A 21,143-nucleotide genomic window follows, 5' to 3' on the forward strand; every position below is an offset into this window, starting at 1 on the left:
AAGCAGTTCTGATGAACCTACTAAACCTTTGAAAAATATGGTCCACAACCCAAAGGGCAAAAGGGACCTCACCAACAAGCAGCTGATTCAGCATCATTTTAAGAAGCCTTTTTCTGCATAAAGTTCTGTTTGTTACTGAGATATTCCAACAGCACTTCTTAGTGAAGATATAACTTTCTCCAGAATTTGTTGGGGCCCCAGGAACAGGGAAAGGATTTTGAAAACAAGTCAAATAGCATGGGTTCATATGAAACTAGTATACAAGCCATTCCTTATAATACATCATGAGAAACATGATTTTTTATTTTTTATATATATTTTTACATCAACTGAATTCCTCTGAAAGTTGAGTTACGGACTCAGATTAGACAAAGCATAAGCAATTAATGTGGTTTATTCGATGAATGCTATGAAAATAAACATACAAACCCTGCTCAGCAAAACATGTCTAATATAGACAAAGACCCAGATGCTTGGATAATCCACTTCACATTGAGACCTCCCTAATAGAAGTTCAGACTATGAACTTCTGTTTTAATCCTTTCCAGTCGCGTTTCCTCCTTGGGTTGGCACTAAGCATGCTAGAAAAGGCACTTACAAGGTCTGAATCCTCTCTGTTTACAAGAATGTTTGCAGCATCCGGGTTGGCAAGGAGGAGCTTTGAGACGAGATATCCTGCAATTGACCAGGTCTGAAACAGGCGTGCCTGTTTCCCAATGAATCTGCCTTGTTTGGTGTCGTAATATTCAGGCCACTTGTCTCTAGATATGCGTTTCTCGGCAATTTTAACAGCTTTTTCAGCAATTTCAGGTCTGTTCATCTTTATGCAAGCCACAGTGAGCTGAAACAAAGCCCGATAACCATATTATTTGATGAAAGGAGAAAAATCATGAACAACACACATGCTTTAGTGGTGTTAGGCTCCTGATGTAATCGCTCCGAATAAAGTGATCTTCTATTATAAGGAACAACCTCTTTCATGATTTTTCTTGGCTATGTTACAAGAATAGGACCTCTTAAATTCACAAATTTAAGAGCCAAGTTATATATTACTTTAACTTGTGCTTGTTCTGCACCTAAATATTTTCTTTTTGTATGGTTAGGCAACACCTCACCCACATCAAGCTCAAGGAGACATAATCTCCAATGCATCATGTAAAAATCTTCATTTTCTTGATATTTTCCAACTTAATATTAATAAGAAACATCACATATAACACAATCAGTAACCATGCCAACTGAGAACTTCAACCTTTAAAAAGTTCTGATAAGATGTATGAATTCATCATTCATTCTAAGACGAAAAATAAAACATCAATTTGGCATCTTATCATTTTAGAGCTCAAACTACTTAACACAGAGTGTATAGAACAGAAGATAAATAAAATAGAAGGGGATGCAGTGAATAACGGGGGGGTTATTTATGATTTATGCAGTGGAAGACAGTCGGTATGGCAAAGATTACATGGTCATTTAGTAGAAGCATTAGAAAGAAACCTGTTAAAAAGGTGCTATATAAAATTTACACAAACTGGTGATAAGATGGCACTGTACAAATTTATTAGGCAACTCAAGCAGGATAAACCCAAGAACTGAACCAACCTGACTAGCTTGCTTTGGTGCATGATTGGGATATAGGCACACTTCTTAGTCTAGTTTAACTAATTAACTAATAAATTCAGGGTGGTTTTGGGTCAAAAGATCGGATAAACCAACTCACCCCAGAACTGAACTTAGATATAACTAATGCAATTCTGGTGGCTTCACCCCTAATTATTTGTAGGGAAAAGATGCAAGAGGGTTCCTTCACAAGGACCCTTCATTTTAAAGTGAGACAAGACAGCTTCATGACTGATTTATTTATATTATTATTATTATTTGAATTCTTCAAAATCCATTAATTAAAGTTAAGTCTGCATTAAAAAATAATGGTGAATGACCCCACTATTTGCAATACTTACCAGCTCTGAATTGACAATTATATTTATCAGTTTTGCATCAGATTTAGTCCTAGGTTGAAATTTAAAGAACTGACCAAAGTCAATTAGGTTCTGGCTTATCACTAAGCCATATCAATGTGAACAAAGTTGCACATAGTTAACAACTTAACATCATGGTATGGAATCAAGCTGCAGCACAATAATGGCAATATTTATTGAAATTCAGAAGCACCTAACTAACCTGCCAGAGCAAAGTTGGCCACGAGCCTCCATTATGGTATGACCAAGGACTGCACCAAATAATAAAGGAAGAGTTTATAGGAATAATACAGGAGAATGAAAAGTATATAATAAGAGAGCATCATAACCATCAAGATAGAGGCATTACGTGTTCTTGGGATCACTGCCTGTGGTGATTCGCCATTCCTGACCTTCAAATGCAGGATAACAAATCTTGAACGGCATATCTGCCACTAGTTCTGACCATTTCGCTTCAATAAGATCCAACATGGCATGTGACTGATCCGTTGTCGCAAGACTGCTTACAATAGACCACAGGTTTCCAAGAGAAAAGAAACGGAAGTCCATATGTGCTGGTTGCAAGTTCCCGATTAAATAGCCTCCTTTACTGGGCATCCATTCCACCAGCCAGGGAGGAATCTGATCCGGGTAGATATTGAACTTGTTAACTGCATCATATGAGTACTCCTCTGTTTTGTAACGGTAAATTTCATTGAGTTTTCTCATGTCAATCCAATAATATTCCCTGATGTGGAATGACAATGCAACTACACGATTATTAAGTGCTCGGATGAGGTCAGATGATCCATCCTCAGGAGCAAGCATCTCTCGTGCACAAAGTAATGCTGAATAAAACAGTGCCTACAAAAAAGCATGCAACATTTTGGACAAAATTTATAATTTGTCTTTCTGTGTCAAAAGAAAAATATGTGAGAAACATGGAGCTTTAGCTTTTTCACACACAAGTAAAAATGGCTTCTATACCTAATTGCACTTCACCTTTTTGCAAACCATTAGATATTTGTAATATCCATTAAATTTCACCTTTATTTTCATCACCTTCTAGAATAATGAAAACCTTCCATCAATATGCTTCAGATTTGATATTTAGTGTCAGACAACTACTTCTAAAGTAATTGTTCTTTTCAAATTTAATAATTAGTGGGTCAGACAACTACTTTTAAAGGTAATTGTTCTTTTCAAATTTGACAATTACTTTGTCAGACAACTACTTTTAAAGGTAACTGTTCTTTCAACATTTTCACCGATATCCTGGGACAGGTTCTTGGTCAAAGAGGATCAAGGAAGTTCTTGTATCAAGATGATGTTTGCATAACAGATATATTACACAAAAGAAATAACTAAGTCTTAACTTGGGTAGAAGTCCAACTAACTGGTGAAATCACCAGAAGATTTTTGTAGAGAAGTAGTCCTCAATAACTGTAACTGTCAGTTTACCCAATTACACAAGCCAACTCTCACAAAATGCAACTAGAGCAAACTATGCAATTAGATGGCCGCATATAGACGGGGTACACAAGAAATTCTTTCTTTATAGTGCAATCAAATAGAACTACAGCCCTTGACATGTTGGAAAGATGATAATAACTAAATCAAAGTTTTGAATGTGGATCTAGACGTTGATCCACTTGAGCAATTAGGTAGGAACAAACAATTTTCAATGCATTTCTTGGGTACATAAACTGCTTGTGCTTCACTGTTGAGCAACATTTACTATGAAGCCTCTTCTTCAACATGAGTAGTCAAATATTTAAAAGCTAATGTAAAACCTTATGTTTTAGCACAAAGAGCTACCCAATTGTGTATGTAATGAACTAAATTCTCACCTTAGATGTGCCAAAGCCACAATTTTACCCATATCATTGTGCCAATATGTGCCACATTTTTCTAATTATTTTTAAGATCTTACAATTTTATTCCCCAAAATTGTTGGTATCTTTTACCTGTCAATTATGTATCAGGTGTAACAACTAATATGAAGCTGTAATAAGAAGTTGTATTGGAGCCAACAATATGGATATTGAGAAGTTGTAGGGGAGCCATGAAATGGATATTTTAAACCATGGGACAGATTGGAGGGTATTTAAGGGAGGGGGAGGGGGTTAGTTTTTCGGCAGTCTCTGAATTTTAGCATCTTTTTATGACTGTATATTACATGAAATTCTTTCAAATGAAAACTCAGCAATCCAACTGTACCATCCCTAGATAGGCAGATCAGTGATTATGGGGTAGCGACTGCTGATGAAATTAGAAAGGTTCATTAAGTTTTTCGCCTCAAAACAAAAGAAAAGAAGAGGAAAGGAGGAGAAAAAATGAAATTAAGGGAAGCACCACATCTTCTTGATATATAATTGTATAGGTAGAAAAGTAATTGGTGAGAAGCCCTTCTCTTTTAAATGACATTTGAAATGCAACAAATTGTTAGATGATAGGTGAACAAAAGAAACTGATTGGAAAGAAGGCACAGATGGACTGTTACGAATGCATGTACATACCTGAATTTCTAAAGGATGGCCATGAATTCCCATGCGGCGATCTATCATGCAAGAACCATCCGTCACCAATAAAGTTGGAAACATATCAAAACCATCAGAAAGGCATAACTTTAAAATCATCTTGATTCCAGTTTGCACATCAAATCTCTCCTGAACTGAAAGATCCCCAGAACATTTTCCATATGCTCGCAGCAATATAATCCACCACAACCCTGAAATTGAACTTACAAGTTGAAGGAAAACTAACTGAACCTCTATTTGGTTGTTGGGAAACTGAGAAAAATATAAAGAAAAAATTGTAATGTTACATTTTCTGCTGTTTGGCTCATAAGAAATGAAAAAAAAAAAAAAAATTAAAAGGCCAATAATTGGAAACAAGTCTGTTGGTTATTATTATTATTATTATTATTTTCATTTTCATGATCATAAAAAAACATAAGATTAGAAATTGTAAGGTTACATTATCTTTTCCTTTCACTCTGGTTTCTCACCAACTAAAATGAGAAGAATTTAAATGTAAATACTCATAAAAGTAAACCATACTTTAATGAGAAGCTTATTGAACAGAATATCTGCTTACCAGAATCAACTGGTGCAACACGGCCAATTGCTGCCTCACCAAAGTCAGGATCCAATACATCTTCAGTTGCAGAATCATCACCATCAAGTGGAACAGTGCGCACCTTGAAACTGGCAGGCATCAGTCCTTGTCCAGGACTATGGCAATCCATGGTTTTCTCCCAGCTCTGTAAATACATGGAATTCACTGAATGGAAGAACAAAAAACTTAAAAGAATAAAAGTTCACAAGATGATAAGTAAGATTCACACTTCAAAGAGGAGCCTTCTGCATGTGATATTCCAGTCTTCCTAAACAGTTTTGGTAAGGGTTAAAACCACTGCCTAAACCCCAAGGAGACCTCAGTTTTAAAATCCAAAAGAAATAATGAATATAATCATTGTCCTGTTTAAAGAATAAATATCTAAATAGACACTAACTATGATAATGGAACATCATCAAGGAAATTGGAAAAAGGATTTCATATTTTCCCGTTGCACTTCCTTCATACAATGGCTATTACCAAAAGATTGGTTTCTAAGAGTATTAGGTTTAACAAAATATTCGCACCACCTAGTTATGTTTATGGTTGTCAACTTATAAATTGTATCATGTATTGTTTTTCTAACTTTCCATATCATGTATCACATTGTATCATATATTGAAAGTTTTTTTATATAATGAAAAATAAATAGAAAGAATATGCATACATGCACATATATATTGAAAGCATGAAGAATAGAGTAGCATATAACCAATTTTTAGGATTTAAAGAGTTAAACTCTGTCAAGCCATATGAAAACATTGAATACTAGAGTTTTAAAAAATCCAATTTAACAAAGTATGAGCTTAATGCATAGGTTTTTTTTATAAAATCAACAAAAATAAACTTTTTAAACTTTCACACATGATTTTTAGATCCAAATCATAACTAGGCATATGAATTATATGTGTTGTCGATATGTATGCCTTTAGTGTCATATCCAAAGTTCTAACTTTTCATGTTTGTTAGCATTCTTTCCCCACCAAACAAAAAAAATAAAAAATTGTAGTACATCAAATTTTTATTTATTAGTCACCATTATTTTTAATGTCTAACATTTATATCATTCAAATGAAAATTTCCCAATATTTACTGTTAAAATAGATTTAATGAATTTCCAACACAACTAGAATATAGTTTTTCATGTAGAGTATTTAACCTCTCTCTCCTTTTTATGATTACTTTCTAACCTTACTATACATTTTAAACCGTTCATTAAAAAACACTTTCAAGAAAGAAAAAAATATTGCTATGCTTTTTTTTTTTTTTTAAATTATGAATGTATCACATATTGTATCATGAATTGTATATGTATCGTAAGATATGCTTAAGATAACATAGGAATTACAACACATATCAATTCTCGTTAAAAATGTCTTGTATCATGCATTGTAACTAATCAATTCAATCCAATATTTTTTAGGAAACATTAAAATTGATGAATAAAAATTTGTTTAATTTAAATAGGGATTTGACCGTTCATTTTAGGTTGTCTCAGTTTTTTTTTAAACTTAACAATGGGTTTTCGCACAGTTTCTGTTTCCTGGAATATAACTGTTTTAACTAGATAGTTCTGCCCTCAATTCATGCATATAACTCAAAAGAAAAGTCCCTTTCCCATTTAAATTTTTTACTGATTCATTTCTCATTTATCTGATTTCATGAATCCACTTTTTGGGGAATATGAGTCGAACCCAACTACATGCCAAGAATTATCCATAGATATGCTTCCTAAATCTATTATTGTAGCCAAGGAAACAACAAAATTGGATCGCACTTCCGGAGGGATTACAAAAAAACAAGCAGGGCTGTTTTGAACAACTAACATCCTTGTCTACCAATTACCAAATGAATCGGGAATGACAAAATATAATTAACCATCAAGCACATCCATGAGCTCAAAGACCCTAGATTGAATGACATGGAGGATTTATTTAATGGGGAATATGGTCCATGTGGGGCCATCAATTGACAACATGGTTAACAGTTTTTTTTCCTATTTCTCTCTCTCTCTCTCTCTCTCTTACAGAGTTTAATTATATTTGCATAATTCTTTCCCTCTTGAAAATACAAAAGAAAAAAAAAATGCCCTATGGAAACCAATGATAACTTCAGAGAAAATCAGCTTGTGTTATTGTAGGATCATCTTTCTCTGTTTCCCATCTTCTTTTCATAGGCAAATAACAATTTATATAAAACAGCACCAAAAGAAAAGGGGCAAAACCCAAGTACAAAGGATGTATACCACTGTGTGCTAGAGGGCAACATAAGAAAAACAGAGAAATAGAAACTATACTGCAGAAGGCTGATGCTGCTGCAGGCCCTGTCCAAGCTACTGATGGAATCTAAGAAATTCTCACCAATAGGCATAGATGATTAAAAGATAAGATAATCTTTTCAAAGAAATTTATACATTAGAACTTAAGAGCTAATCAATTGGGGATATGCAATAAGGATTATAAGCAGTATGTGGTCAGAATATCCTAGAACCAAGATGATCATTGGGCTGGAGAGAATTGTTATTCTTCTCAGGAGTGGCTAAAACAACAGTTCTGACACCCCTTTACTAAATTGGTAGCATGCTACTCTTTAAAACTCCAAATTGTACATGATTCTTTTGGTTGGAATCTAGATTCATATACCTTTCTGACCATATAGACCTTAGCTACTAAAATGTTACAATTAATTTGATCATCAATATCAACCAAAAACATAATCTGTTCTGCGTATTTTTATGAGGTTGGTTTATGGGCATCAATTTAAGGAATCTTTTTCATGTCAGCTAGCATGGGAGGGGAGAGTAGTCCATTATTCAGTGTTTTAAAACAGCCATAAGCAATCTCTCTAACCTGTATGGTCAACGGACACAAGTATAGGAAGGTCAATCCTGCTGCTAACTGCCTAGCCCGTATTGGCCTCTACTTACAGGATGTATCATGGAAGTTTCTTTTTCACACAGCACTTGAAATTATGTATGAAGATCAGTAGGTTGTTCCTTCCTAGTACTGTGCCCAGTTAGTCCTCAGATTTCTTCCCAGCACAGAAAAAAAAGAAGTTAAAAAAAATGAAAGTGAAAGCAAATAGAACATTTTCATAATGAAGAAACCAGATATTGAAATGATTAAAGCTTCCCTGAGTTCTCATTCACAGAAAAACCTGATACGGTCAAGTGCAAAGATATATTTTAGGAAAAAGTTTTTAAAAGAAAGTGCCACATAGTAAATTAGCAATAATGTGTTCTCTGAGAAACACAACTGGTCCTAAAATAGGTTCTTAATATTTCAAAAACAAAACAAACAAACAGACAAACAAGAGAGAGAGAGAGAGAGGGAATATCTGATGTGCCCTTCTTTTCAAGAAATAAGTCATTTGTTTTTCTATTTTCAGAATCATTTAACAAGTAATGATCATCACAATAACTGACCAAAAAGACCCTAATTCCCAAAATGATGCAAGTAACTGTCTATTATAGTTAAATTGATAATTGGGAGAGGACTATTACTGTACCTGCAATTGAAGGGTGTGAAGGATGAAGCTCCGTACAATATCATACTCTCCCTTCAAGAGAAAAGCTATGCCAGAAGGTATAAAATCACGAATAAAGACCTGATCATAGTTTAGACTACTGGAATTACTTGGGTCATTGGCAGCAATGGTTCCGATAGGATTACCACAATAGAAAACAATTGATTCCCTTAGTAGGTTCCATGCTTCATCTTCAATGGAATCTATGCTGGCCTTCCCTAATGTATCATTAATTGTTCCTCCAGCAGCAAACTTACCATTTGATGCAAAACCTCCTTTTTCGTGTCTCATTGGTTCAACCATTTCAAACTCTTTAATTTTTGGTGCAATAATGGTGCCATGTCCATCCTCTGCAGTTATCCCACTAACACTTTCGGCCTGTTGGCCCTTGCAACTTACAGACTCTAGACGGCTAATTTTGGTTTTCCCATGGGAAAAACCATCTATACCCTGAATTGAATAGACCCTCCTGCAATTCCTTAACATTCTTGAACAGTTCAGTAATCGCATATATCCTAATGCTCTTTTCCTTCTAGAATTAATATCAGATTTAAGATGAAGCATTGAGTTTAAACTGTTCAAACATGGTTTAGAATGAGAAAGGTGAGGAACTGCTGTGGATAAAGATGGTAGAACTGCTTCTGAGGTGCCCATCGCTGCAATCTCTTGGGATGACCTCTCAATTTACTTAAGATACCTGCAGAAAACCAATATATTAAAAGTCGCGAAGTTTTAGAAGGACATATAATAAACTTGCAGATGGAGATCATTGGTGCAAAATCATACAGTTCCACCCAGAAAGGTAAAAAGCTCGTTAATAGATTTGGATTTGATAGGAATTCAACTTGAATGGGATTTTAAAAACCTGCTTCTGCAATGGATTTCTTTGTTGATCTTGAGCATGTGGAATTTAAACCTAATTTCAGATCCATCGTCAACCAATTGACCAAAGAGGAGGATTGGAATTCAGCTCACTGTTTCTAATTCCATTAAAAAATGCAAACAAATATAATTTTTTTTATCAAGAACAAGACCATTTTCACTTCAGCAACCCAAGTGCAAAAGAAAAAGCCAATGGAATTTTGGAAGAATCAACAGTTTTATATAGGAAAGAAACTTTATTCTGTCAAAGAATCAAGTTCCAATAATGGGAATTGATGGGGCAAAGGCTTTACCAGACAACACTCTACCAAGATGCTTATTAAATTGTCTAGACTAAGTTTCAATAAGATCCTAAGGAGAAAAAAATGCCTATCTGTGCTCTGTTTGGTTGCTAAAAGGAACTGAAGGACAGAAGTTCAGTTTGGAAGTGGAAATTTTTATCATGAGACATGAGAAATCAAAACCCTCACACCCGAAATTATTTGGATTAGTTTTCTTTTTCTACCTTTCAAAACAAAAACATCATGAAAGAATAAATAAAAAAAATAAAAAAATAGCATTCAAAATTTTATTTTCTTATCTTTTCTTCTCCCTTCTCAGTGTTGTCAGAAACCAAACGGAGGGTTAACGTTTTATTCGGCTTGCCGTTCAGGTAGGGGGAAAGGAGAAAAAATCTGCACCTGAAAGGCTCTAGGAAAGTGTTCGTTCAGTTGGCATGACCCATATCATGTCATGAAGTCATGAAGTACGAAAGGAAGTTGAATTTGATGGTTTTACTTGATCAAAACATGAAAAAACTTCTCACCTCGCTCATGAATTATGAGGATCTGAGAATCGATTCGGGAGACTTTTCTCGGGAAAATACAGTGTTTTTAGGCGGCATCAGCAACGTTTCTCCTGTGTTCCAAACAAACACTTATAAATCCGTTTTGTGGACCCAGCTATCATCCCAACCTAACCCGAGATAGCCGACCCAACCGGCCCCAATCTCTACTAGAACTAGGGCTGCTTGCTTACTTGGGCAGCTTGCTCGACTCAATTACTAGCTAACCCGATGTTTGGAAAGGTTTAAACAAGGGTTAATTTCAAAGCAAAGTTGAATAGAAAATATTTTTTTATTTTGTAAAATAAATAATAAAATAAAATAAATGAATTTATGATATGTATATTCGATATCTTAGCTCATGAATAATATATCCTATTATGAAGAATGAATATAAGAAAATTATTTACACTTGTTACCATTAAAATAATCTTATTTATAAGAAAATGATTTTTATTTACCTCTGTTAGAAAAATTAGGTTAATCCAACCTATGGTAATCACCTTAGAGGGGAGGGGGGTGAATAGGGTGATGGTCTCTTTTTGCAAATTTAAACTATGTGAATGTAAGAGACAATTATATGCAATTATATAATAAGCAATATAAATATAATTGCATATAAATTAAAAGAGTAGGGAAGAGAGAATGCAAATACAAGATTTTATAATAGTTCAACGCAACCCGACTTACATCTACTCTTCTCTAGCTTCAATCTAAAGCTTGAGGTTCCACTAATTCAAGGTTTCCAAACCAAGCCTTCAAGCAATACAATTGGATTATGGTTCCAATTCACCCTCATGGACTTTTGGTTCCAAGCACCCTTTACACGTCTCAAGAGATATCTCACTCTTGAACAATCCCTCAAGTGATACCCCACACTTGAGAAACTTCATCTCAAAGATTTACAAATAAATGATTTCACAAAATCCTAGTACAAAAACTTTAAGCTCAAATGATACAAGAAAACTAGGATTGAATGGTGCACTAAAGATATGCAAGTTTTAGAATAATGGTGCACTCAAAAATACTCTTCCAATGCTCAAATATATTCAAGAAATGTTTGGGAAGGTTAAACTTTTTAAACAATGAAGATTGGAGCCTTTTTATAGAAGAGAAAAGTCAAACTAGCCGTTTAGGGGTTTGACCGGTCGAGTTAGGGGTCGACCGGTTGACTAACCGTTAGCATTAAATGCTTGGCAGGTGACCGTTGGGCCTCAATCGGACGTCGACCAAGAAAAGAAGGTCACTGGGAGAGAGAAAGTTTTTGACATCCCTCAACCGGTTCGACCGGTTGAGCAATTTTTTGGCTCAACAACCAACTTTTTCAACTTAAAACCTTTTAAAACAAGTTTGAAAAACATTTAACATAAGGTTTTAGTTGAAAACATGAAATCATCCAATTCTTAAGATATTTAAAACAAAATAACTCTTGAATGATTTTGGTGCATAAGTAAAAAAATGTAATGCATGAAAACCCTAGTACATCAACAACCTTACAAAGAGATCTTATGAAGCTTGGGTCTTGAAAAACACTTCTCTTTGAGGTAATCTTCTTCTTCATGATTTCTCTTTAACTTGATTTGTCCTTATAATTGCCACTTTGGAAATTGTCTTGCCTAATCATACTTGAAATATAATCATTAGTTCTAAACCTTTTTTTGTTATCATCAAAATCAAGATTAACCAAACCTTGGTTTCACAACCTCTATTAGAAAAAGAATGAATTTTTATAATTTTATTTACAAAATATTCTAATTTAATTTTTACTTAAGAAAAGTGAGTTTTACAAATTATTTAGAAAAATTATTTTTTTAGTAAATTGATTTTTATTATTTTTTATAGAAAACAAGATTTTGCAATTTTATTTACAACAATATAAAAATTCAATTCAATAGTAAAAATGATTTTTTAAAAATGAATTTTTTATTAAATATACTTGAATGTTTTTTTTTATTTACCAAAAATGATTTATTACTTTATTTGATTTTATTAAAATAGATTTATAAAAAACTATCTTTGTTTGATTTAGGGAAAAGTTTTCCAAATTCAAATTTGTATTAAAAACTTTGCAAATTATCTCCATTCTATAAAATAAAAAAAAAAAAAAAAAAAAAAGATTTACAGTTTACAAATGAATATCTATATGAAAGTGCAATGAGAATAATGAGTTCATAAGAAATATAGAGCGTGATTAGTAACACAAGGTTTTTGATAGAGACTTGGTATTGACTATGATGAAACATATATACTCTCTCATCAGACACAATCACATTTTATTTTTTAATTTGTTTGACCGTCTTAAAATGACTATATGTGCATCTCATGAATGTTGTTTTGATATATTTATACAGATCTATAAATAATGATATATATATATAAAATCCTTAAAGGATTTAAATTGCTTAAAGTTAATAATATAAAGCTTCTTAACATGTATTCAATCAAGTTACAATAATCCTTGTATATATTATAATCACCTTAGCAAATAGCTACTAAAAGAAGAGTATGTAAATAACCTTATATATCGATGCATTTTCATTAAGAAGTCAAAAACTAGATTTTTAATTATTGAAGTATATGTTGATGACTTAAATCTTGTTGAGACTCCTAAAGAGCTCATAAGAGCAATAAATTATTTGAAAAAGATTTTGAGATGAAATATTTAAGAAAAACAAAAATTTTGTCTTAGCTTGTAGCTTAAATATTTTCTAAATTGAGTTTTTGTATATCAATTAATATGAATTAAGAAAATTTTGAAGTGTTTTCATATGGATGAAGTACATTGTTTAGATTCTTCTATGGTTGTCTAATCACTAAGTGAAAAAGAAACGGTTTGTCGTGAAAATGGTGAAGAATTACTTAGTTTTAAAGTACTATATCTTAGTGTTATTGGTACACACTTATGTATCTTATCAATGTATACGTCCAAATGTTACTTTTTCTATCAATTTTTTAGTAAGATAAAATTATGCTCCAACCCAAAGATATTGGAATGGTATTAAACATATATTATGTTATCTTTGTAGAATTACAAATGTGAGTATTTTATTCGAGAACATCAAACCTGTAGTTGCTTGGATATACAAATACTTTTAGACCCACATAAAGTTAGATCACAAATAGGGTATATGTTTAATTATGATGACATAGTTATTTTATGGAGATCCGTCAAATAAATAATGGAAGTCACATTATCAAATTATTCATAAATATTTATTATTCATGAAGCAAGTCATCAATGAATATGTCTAAGATTTATGGTCTAATATATTCGAGAATCATATAGACTATCCTCAATTAAAGATAACCTCACAATATTATATGAAGATGATATTGAATGCATTATATAGATAAATGAGGACTATAGTAAAGGAGATAAAACCAAAAGCATTTCGCCAAAATTTTTCTATATACATGAACTCCAAAAGAATGGTAACATTAATGTTTAACAAACATGTTCATTGATAATGTAGAAAATTTATTCACAAAGTCATGGTCAATCTTAGCATTCAATAAGTTAATACAAAATATTGAATACATAAGCTCAAGGATTTTTCATGATAAACTACTTAAGGATAACAACATGAGGGGGAACACATTAATGAAAGGATGTTACTATATTATACTATTTTTTTCTTTATTTTGATTTTGTCTTGTTGGGTTTTATTGATAAGATTTTTAACAAGGTAGTCTTAATAGACGAGAGCAACTTAAAAAATTATAAAAGTATTGTATTCTTTTTCCTTCGCTTCGTTTTCCCCATAAGATTTTTTATTACCAAAGTTTTAATGAAACATATTCTCTTAATATAATAGCCATACAAGGGGTGGTATTGTAAATGAGGTGGTGAATGACCATTGCATTAAAATTGATAAATGAATGAATTGAAGTTCATTTCTGAACTTCTATTTACTCATCTTAGATATAAGTATTAAATGGAAGTTATCTGTAAAGCCTATAAAAAAAGTTTCTCATCCTTTATATAAAGATCATATCATGTAAGAAAGGTCCTCTCAAGTTCTTTCTCCGATTTTCTCAATTCTCTTATATACATTTAATTTTATTTCATTTCTCATTTATTTGTTTTATAACAACATTGGGTTAAAAATACGAATTAATTAAAAAAAATTCTTGTTAATTTTAACATTTGTTGTAAGTCCATGAAAATAAATAAAATAATTCTAATAATGATCATCATCTTTTACTTTTTTGTTAGAAATTGAGGACATTAAAGAAACTTTATTAGATATTGAGTTTCATTCTTTAAAATAGAAAATCATTTTATAGGAAAGGAGGTATCCATTGTTGATTAATGGTTTCTATCATCATGACAAGGTCGTTAACGAGGAATATAGAAAACATCATTCAAACGACAAAATTATCGTATGATAAGTTTAACCCTTGATAGGAATTCCTTAAGTGACAATTTATGCCTCTTATCAAAGCTTGACCACCATTTTGTATAATTTTCTCTATTTTTAATACTTAGGTTAAGCTCAATCCAAGGTTTTGGCAATTCAAGCTTAATAAGAACCAATTTAATATTTTATAATATTTGTAATTTATATTACTATATATAATATATTCAATTTATGTCTTCTCAAGTAGTTTTTTAAAAAAATGTTAAATTTCATTATATTATGTTATTTATTATTTACATTTTGGTATAAATGTACAAAAATAAAATTTAAAAAGCACATTATAGATGATTCAACCTAATTGTGGACCCCGCATTTTCGGCTCAATGCGTTTCCCACTCGATGGCGAGCTCGATTTTTATTTAGAAAAAATTGATTTTTTATTTATTAAAAAGAAATGACTTGGAGTCGCCACTTATTTTTGTTTTATTTTTAAAGGGTAAACAAAATAAGAAAGAAAACCCTAAGTGTGACTCCTTATTTTCGGAAAAGGCGGTCTTCGAAAAACCGGATCGGGTTCGGGGGTCAGGTTACTTATCGGGAAGGTACGGTAAAGACCGTAGCACCCCTCTAAGTCCCTAAAAACGGGTCTCTACTAATAAAATGAAGTAATCGTGGCAGTCAACAAGAAAATCGATGAATACTCAAATCGATCATGCACAATATGAGAAGCAAAGCATGTATAAAGAATGAGTGAAATATGAATAGATGCATACCTGGGCGGCAATCACGAACGCGCTATCATGAAAAAGAGATTAGTACAAAACAATGATCACAAGATATAGCATATATATCACTAAACTGAATACAAACTCATCAATAGCACATGTGTCATTTCACTCAATTTTATTTTAAAGAAAATTTATTTGATGTTGGGCCCCCCACCAAAGCCCGTTTATTTTGTATGAATTAATTCCATAAATTCCATTATTCGGAATTACGGAATTTAATTCTTACTTATTTTTAAAACATTTTTAAAAACGAAGAAAATGCAAAAGTGGCTTGCTGGGAGGAAAATGGCAACCAAATTTCATCGAAAATGGGATTTCGGTATCCAAAAATTCTAAGGATGGCAAATGGGGAAAACTTGGATTACTTGAAAATCAGAATATGAGAAAAATATTTACAAAAAAAGATTTGAGAAAACATTTTCACATTCAGAGAATAAAGAGATAAAAGAAAAGGGGGATGGAATAAGTGGCAAATGGGCTCTTGAGTCAATGGTGCTGCTTTAATGTCAAGGGCAAGATCGGTAATTTGGTTCCCAGAATTGTCTGGATCATAAACTACTGTCATTTTGCTCATCAGACTGTCATGGGGCCCTTCCCTTTATCATTTCCACCTCCACCTCAATGAAAAACCTTCCTCTACTAGGCCGACCAGAGAACAAAGCTGAAATCCAATGAAGCACTAGTTCAAGATTAATAATCACTACATCATTTGGGTTGTCAGGCTCTGTAAATCCATATCTGCGTAGCAATTCAACACTACCCATAGACCCATATGTATTAGATACCTCATCCCCAGCTTTGACACTTTTCGCAACAATTGCCTCCAAAATCATCGAATCAACTCCCAAATATGAAGGGCCCTTGTTAAAGTCGGGTCCAATTAAAATAACAATGAGCTGGAGAGCAAACACTGGGAGACAACAGAGAAAAACATAACCAGCTGTTTTTCCATTCCATTTCTGGCTTAAAATCCCCGACTCCATCTTCTGTAAGGGTGCACGAAGTAGAAACACAATGGTGAGGAACAGGCAAGGTTCGGCAAACCCCAGATTTGAAACAATGTAATACTTGCAGACTGTTTCCTGCCATTTCAAGTTAAGAGCATTCAATACTCTTCCCTCACTTCTCAGCAAACTTAACCGAATAATCTCACCAAAACCCCACCAGATTGCAAACAAGATAAATATGATTCGGATAATCCAAGGACCGCTAAAATAACCAAGTTGAACGAAACCTTGGCTATGGATGCGAGTGCGGAAGTAACACGAGTAAATGATGCAAAGAAAACCGAGAAGAGTCAAAAGAGAAACAAGGCGAATTGTCACCACACCGAATGCATCGGCAGCTAATCTCGTCAGGGGCATTACCCGAAGTACAAATTCCACGCATGCTCTCTGCCAGCATGGATACAGAAAATTCCTCCAGTAATGTATGGGCTTTGCTTCTCAAAGTAAACGAGGATTAAAGAAGCAGTTCCCCAAAAAAAATACTGGATGGCTCGAGTCAAACCCAACGTAACGATATATAATCACTCAAGATGACAATCCAGCAATCATGCAGCGAAATCCCCATCAGCTAATCACAGTTCCACCAACATCAGTCAAAAGAGCCTTTTATTTGATTGTCCAGCCCAGCCACAAAACGGAGACTAGTGATTCGGTGAGCTTATGAAGGAACCACTGTAGCTGGATGCTCTTTGCAAGAGTCGTACTCAACTGGAAATGACGGGAAAGAATTCTGTAGAAAAAGAGATGCACTTTTTGAATTGAATGGCCGCGATCACAATGGAGCCATGCAAGTGCTGTTGAACAGTTCCCTAGCTTTTTTTTTTTCTTGTATTGTCTTTCACCAATGATATGTGTACTTTCAAATTCATCAGGATAACCAGGGCCCCGGCCGTAGCACAATTCATTCTTTCCATTACAGGTACTTTGATAAAAATCGCAAGGCAGCCCACTGTCTATGCAAAATGTGCCAAGAATATTTGGGCTTACATCACCACAGTTAGATTGACAGAATACTGATATGAATTGAGGCTTGTCAGCATGCCTAAAAGCACTCCTGACTCGCCTTGAAACACTTGAGAACCTTGTTGCAGGTTTTCCGTGAGAAGGTTGGAAGGAAGCAGCAAGTTCTATCAATTTCTCACGTTCTTCATGGAGATCAGGAATTATGCTTGAGACTCTTCGAGGGAGTCTAGTAGAGCCAGACTGACCGAAATATGAGCTTTCAGAACCATTCAGGAAAACATTTTGTTCAAACCAATCCTCCATAAATCGTGCAGCAGCTCCTTTATTGTCACCACTTATCAATGAGTTGGTACGACTCATAGAAGTTCCATGAGTTGCGAACCAGTTAAAGCTGCCCGCTGGGCCCCACTCATCATCCACAAACTTAATAAGGGTCATCTCTTTGTCAACATCCTACTTATATTCACTCCTTTCTTCAACTGGATTATTGAGATAAGCACTAGGACTACGATTTATACCGGCATCCAAGATCTCTCCTTCATTTACAAAAATTGATCCTGGCCGAAGATTATCATGAGCCATTGTAATACTTTTCTCAATGCCATCAATAAGAACATCAAGTAACTGCCGTACAAATCCAAGAGATGTTACAACATGTACTATATATTGAAGATAGCCTCCTAACCCAGTATGGCTGTGAATACCACTAATGGCGACATTCTGTTCAGTATACAGGTTACCATACCTTACTCTCAATCTTTCTATAACTTTTATTTCGACAAGTTGTGAGGCCATGCAAGCATCAAGGTTTACAAAATCCACACGATCCCCCTCGGGTTCTGCCACAATGAATGTACGAGCTCGTAACCTGAAGTGAACCCCAGATGCTAGCTGCTCCATATTTGCATATCCCATCATGTTGACATCAGCAGCAGGCCCTGTTATGTCATGGCTTCCTAAGCCAATCAAATAAGGGGAATTGGATGAAGTTATTCCACCACTTAGGAGTGATAGCAACAGGAAAACACATAACCAAATCATTGCAGATGGCTTCTGCTTGCAGCCATAGACACCAGAAAACATCTCCATAAGTGCTGTACAAAAAATTGGTATTCTTTGTTGACGTCCTCCAACAATTCAGATCTGATTATGCATATTGATAACACCTGTTATTGACCAGGGAGGTAAGGAAGGTTCCGTCCCCATTCGGCCATAAGCATGCCCACTTCTTCCGAACAAATGGGTTCACTAGCAGAGAGTTTGAAGGGATGAGGTGCGGGAAGTGAAACACCTAAGGACGGTCATGCATGGGGAGAGAAAATAAGGTATGGGTAGGGTGGAGTGTGGAAAGCATGTGGTGTAGAGAGAAAGACATGGTGGATGTAAGACATGGGTAACGAGGTATGGTGATGTGGTGATGCGGTAATAAAACTGCGGGTACGATGAGAAAAGAGAATGAAGGAAAACCAGACTGCACAGGAGCAAACTGGGCATAACCTGTCTGGGCACTAAGGGACTGTTGGGTTTGTCCGTAAACTGGTGAATTGGCTGATACCTTCTGAGCCTCATCGGTGATCTTTGAATGACTGTATGTGACCATTCTCCCAGTGATGGAGCTCGCCACGTGTTACCAGGATGAATAGAGGAATTGCCATGCATGCTCAAATCTCTATTAATTAATAGGCACCTCATCAGACTTTCTATAAGGCGTGCCATCTTCTCTCAAAGCCTCAGCGTGGAAGTAGTGGCATTGCTGTGGTTGCTTGGCGTTCCGGTGATGGCGGAGGCACTTCGCCGCCGGCGGCAAGCCGCCGGCGTCGTTCGAGGATAGCTGTGCTTGCTCTATTTCTTTCTCAAGTTCATTTTCCTTCTTTTCAGGTATTTCATGCTTCCCATGCACGTGTATGAGTGAAGTTGGAACTTTAATGAAGGCTATGGATGACTTTTGGGGAAGAAAATGGGATTGGAGAAATGGGTTTGTATGAAAGAGAGGTTGAAGGGATGGGGCAGTAGGTATGACGATAGTGGGCATAGTGACATGGGTATGAAAGAATATGGGTTTAGGGGTTTAGAAAAGGGGTGTGGAGTTGGTGGACTGGGTGGTAGGAATTAGTGAGAAATTGATATAGGAATGAAGGAGTCTCTTGATAGCAACTGCATCCCCGAAAAGGCTATGAGCAAGATCCTCTTAGCCCTCAAAACTATGAAAAACCACCTTGAGCATATTAGGAACAGCTCTGAGTTACGAACACGAACGTCATTTCCAAAACTGTTATAGAACAGCTATTGAGAGCAGTCCCCTGTTCGGGAGAGTTGAGACTCTCAATACACCACCTTGGGCATAGCTTCTTAGTGACCCGAAAGTTCAGGCATGCAGAGGGCCTAGCTTCACTGATATGATTTGCAAAATAGGAACCCCATTGCCAAACCTTGCAACGTGGATGTCGTATGTCACAACAAAATGCATGCTACTATGCAGAAGCTTCATTGTTCCTTGTCGGTACATATGAGTGTCTCTCCTCATACCATCCATGCGAATAGACCCACAACTTTTTAACTCAATCAAACTGTACCCAAAATCATCTTCATAGTGCAAACAGCTCAAACCTCCTTGAACAGCGGGGTTAACTTCTCTGTTGGAGATACCTTCTGCAATGTATTGTGAGTTTCTCTACAGAGTACCAACACCTCCTCTGGTACCAAATATTTCCAAGCAACTTAGCAGCCGTACCTCTGCCAAGGCATAACAGCATCTTAGAGGATTAACCATGGGTCAGCTGCTGTAATCAGTGATGCATCTTCGTCTTTCTCAAACGCAATATTCCACTCGTTTCTGCACTTCATAACCCTTCTTCCAGTGCGGCTTGCAGAGCCTTCTCTCCCCCTGAAAAAGACATACTCCCCAAGCGGCTTGCTACCTTGTTCACCCTCAAACCCACGGATCCCCTCTCCAAAAGATGCCAAAATAGAGGGAAAGAACAGGGAAATAGAAAAAAAGAAACCAAAGAAAAAAAAAAGAAGAACCGAGCCACATATAAAAGGAAATAATGCCATTAAATCTAAGCTCTGCTTCATGAAGATAAAAGAGCTTGCAAAAATGACTGGTGGGGGGATTCAAATGAATTTAAAACTCAAACACCACGTACAACCCATATGCAACTCAGGCGAGAGAAAACAAGGATCAAGCAATCAAAAAAAACAGAAGCAGATTATTCTCCTTAGATAAACAAAACAGACGTCTAGATATCAGCAAAAAAAAAACGCAAAGTGAGCATCAAAAATAAGGTAGATGAAGTAAGAAATAAGAACATAGGATGAGAGATGATCAAACCTTGCTGTCTTCTTCCCTACTCCAAAGCTCTCTTCAACTCAAAGTATCTCTCACCTTGCCTCCTCTCTGGCTTGCCTTCACCAGCTAAGGAATCTCTCCCCAAAAATCAGTCTCTGAGAATCTCACGCTCAAAACGTCTCCCCTACCTCTCTCTACCGCTACCCCCTCAAAATATCACCAGAAAAACCTCTTTTCCTCTATCCCGGATCTGCCCCTCCTCCAACAGCCTCTGCAGAAAACCACCCCAAAAAGCACTCCAACCTGCAGCCTCCTTCTCTCTCCTCCGCTCCTCCTAACAGCCTGCAGGAACCTTCTAGAAGACCCCTCCACGTGTCAGCCTCTGATTTGCTTCCCAAAAAGCAAGGCTGATTCCCTTATAGCCAAT

General features: G+C 35.2%; 2 protein-coding genes and 1 pseudogene across 5 annotated transcripts; all 3 read right to left on the minus strand.

Annotated features, from left to right (window-relative positions):
* Positions 1–268: 268 nt before the first annotated feature.
* Positions 269–20,924, minus strand: LOC117915975 (neutral/alkaline invertase 3, chloroplastic-like). 4 transcript variants are annotated; one of them, XM_034831756.1, is made up of 7 exons: positions 20,759–20,924; positions 8,586–9,300; positions 5,058–5,223; positions 4,478–4,689; positions 2,329–2,822; positions 2,182–2,230; positions 269–841 (listed from the first exon to the last, which is right to left on the minus strand). In XM_034831756.1, exons 2-7 carry the CDS (start codon positions 9,255–9,257, stop codon positions 515–517), a joined length of 1,920 nt encoding a protein of 639 aa, XP_034687647.1. In that variant the 5' UTR covers positions 9,258–9,300; positions 20,759–20,924; the 3' UTR covers positions 269–514. The 4 variants fall into 4 exon arrangements, with proteins under 4 accessions (XP_034687647.1, XP_034687645.1, XP_034687646.1 ...); XM_034831754.1 differs by lacking the exon at positions 20,759–20,924 and adding an exon at positions 10,291–10,429; XM_034831755.1 differs by lacking the exon at positions 20,759–20,924 and adding an exon at positions 9,469–10,031.
* On the minus strand, positions 15,953–16,906 carry LOC117915978. Its single transcript, XM_034831758.1, has one exon. The coding sequence runs from the start codon at positions 16,819–16,821 to the stop codon at positions 16,039–16,041; it is 783 nt and encodes a 260-aa protein (XP_034687649.1). The 5' UTR covers positions 16,822–16,906; the 3' UTR covers positions 15,953–16,038.
* On the minus strand, positions 17,008–18,995 carry LOC117915977 (annotated as a pseudogene).
* Positions 20,925–21,143: the final 219 nt, after the last annotated feature.

The sequence above is a fragment of the Vitis riparia genome, chromosome 6 (assembly GCF_004353265.1).
Source record: "Vitis riparia cultivar Riparia Gloire de Montpellier isolate 1030 chromosome 6, EGFV_Vit.rip_1.0, whole genome shotgun sequence".
Taxonomy (NCBI): domain Eukaryota; kingdom Viridiplantae; phylum Streptophyta; class Magnoliopsida; order Vitales; family Vitaceae; genus Vitis; species Vitis riparia.

Excerpts from the sequence above, each read along its gene's own strand:
- LOC117915975 (XM_034831756.1), bottom strand. The coding sequence starts at position 9,257 with ATGGGCACCTCAGAAGCAGTTCTACCATCTTTATCCACAGCAGTTCCT. Across the intron at positions 5,224-8,585 it reads TTCACACCCTTCAATTGCAG|AGCTGGGAGAAAACCATGGA; the intron begins GTACAGTAATAG and ends ATGTATTTACAG. Across the intron at positions 842-2,181 it reads GGCCAACTTTGCTCTGGCAG|CTCACTGTGGCTTGCATAAA; the intron begins GTTAGTTAGGTG and ends GCTTTGTTTCAG.
- LOC117915978 (XM_034831758.1), bottom strand. The coding sequence starts at position 16,821 with ATGCCCCTGACGAGATTAGCTGCCGATGCATTCGGTGTGGTGACAATT.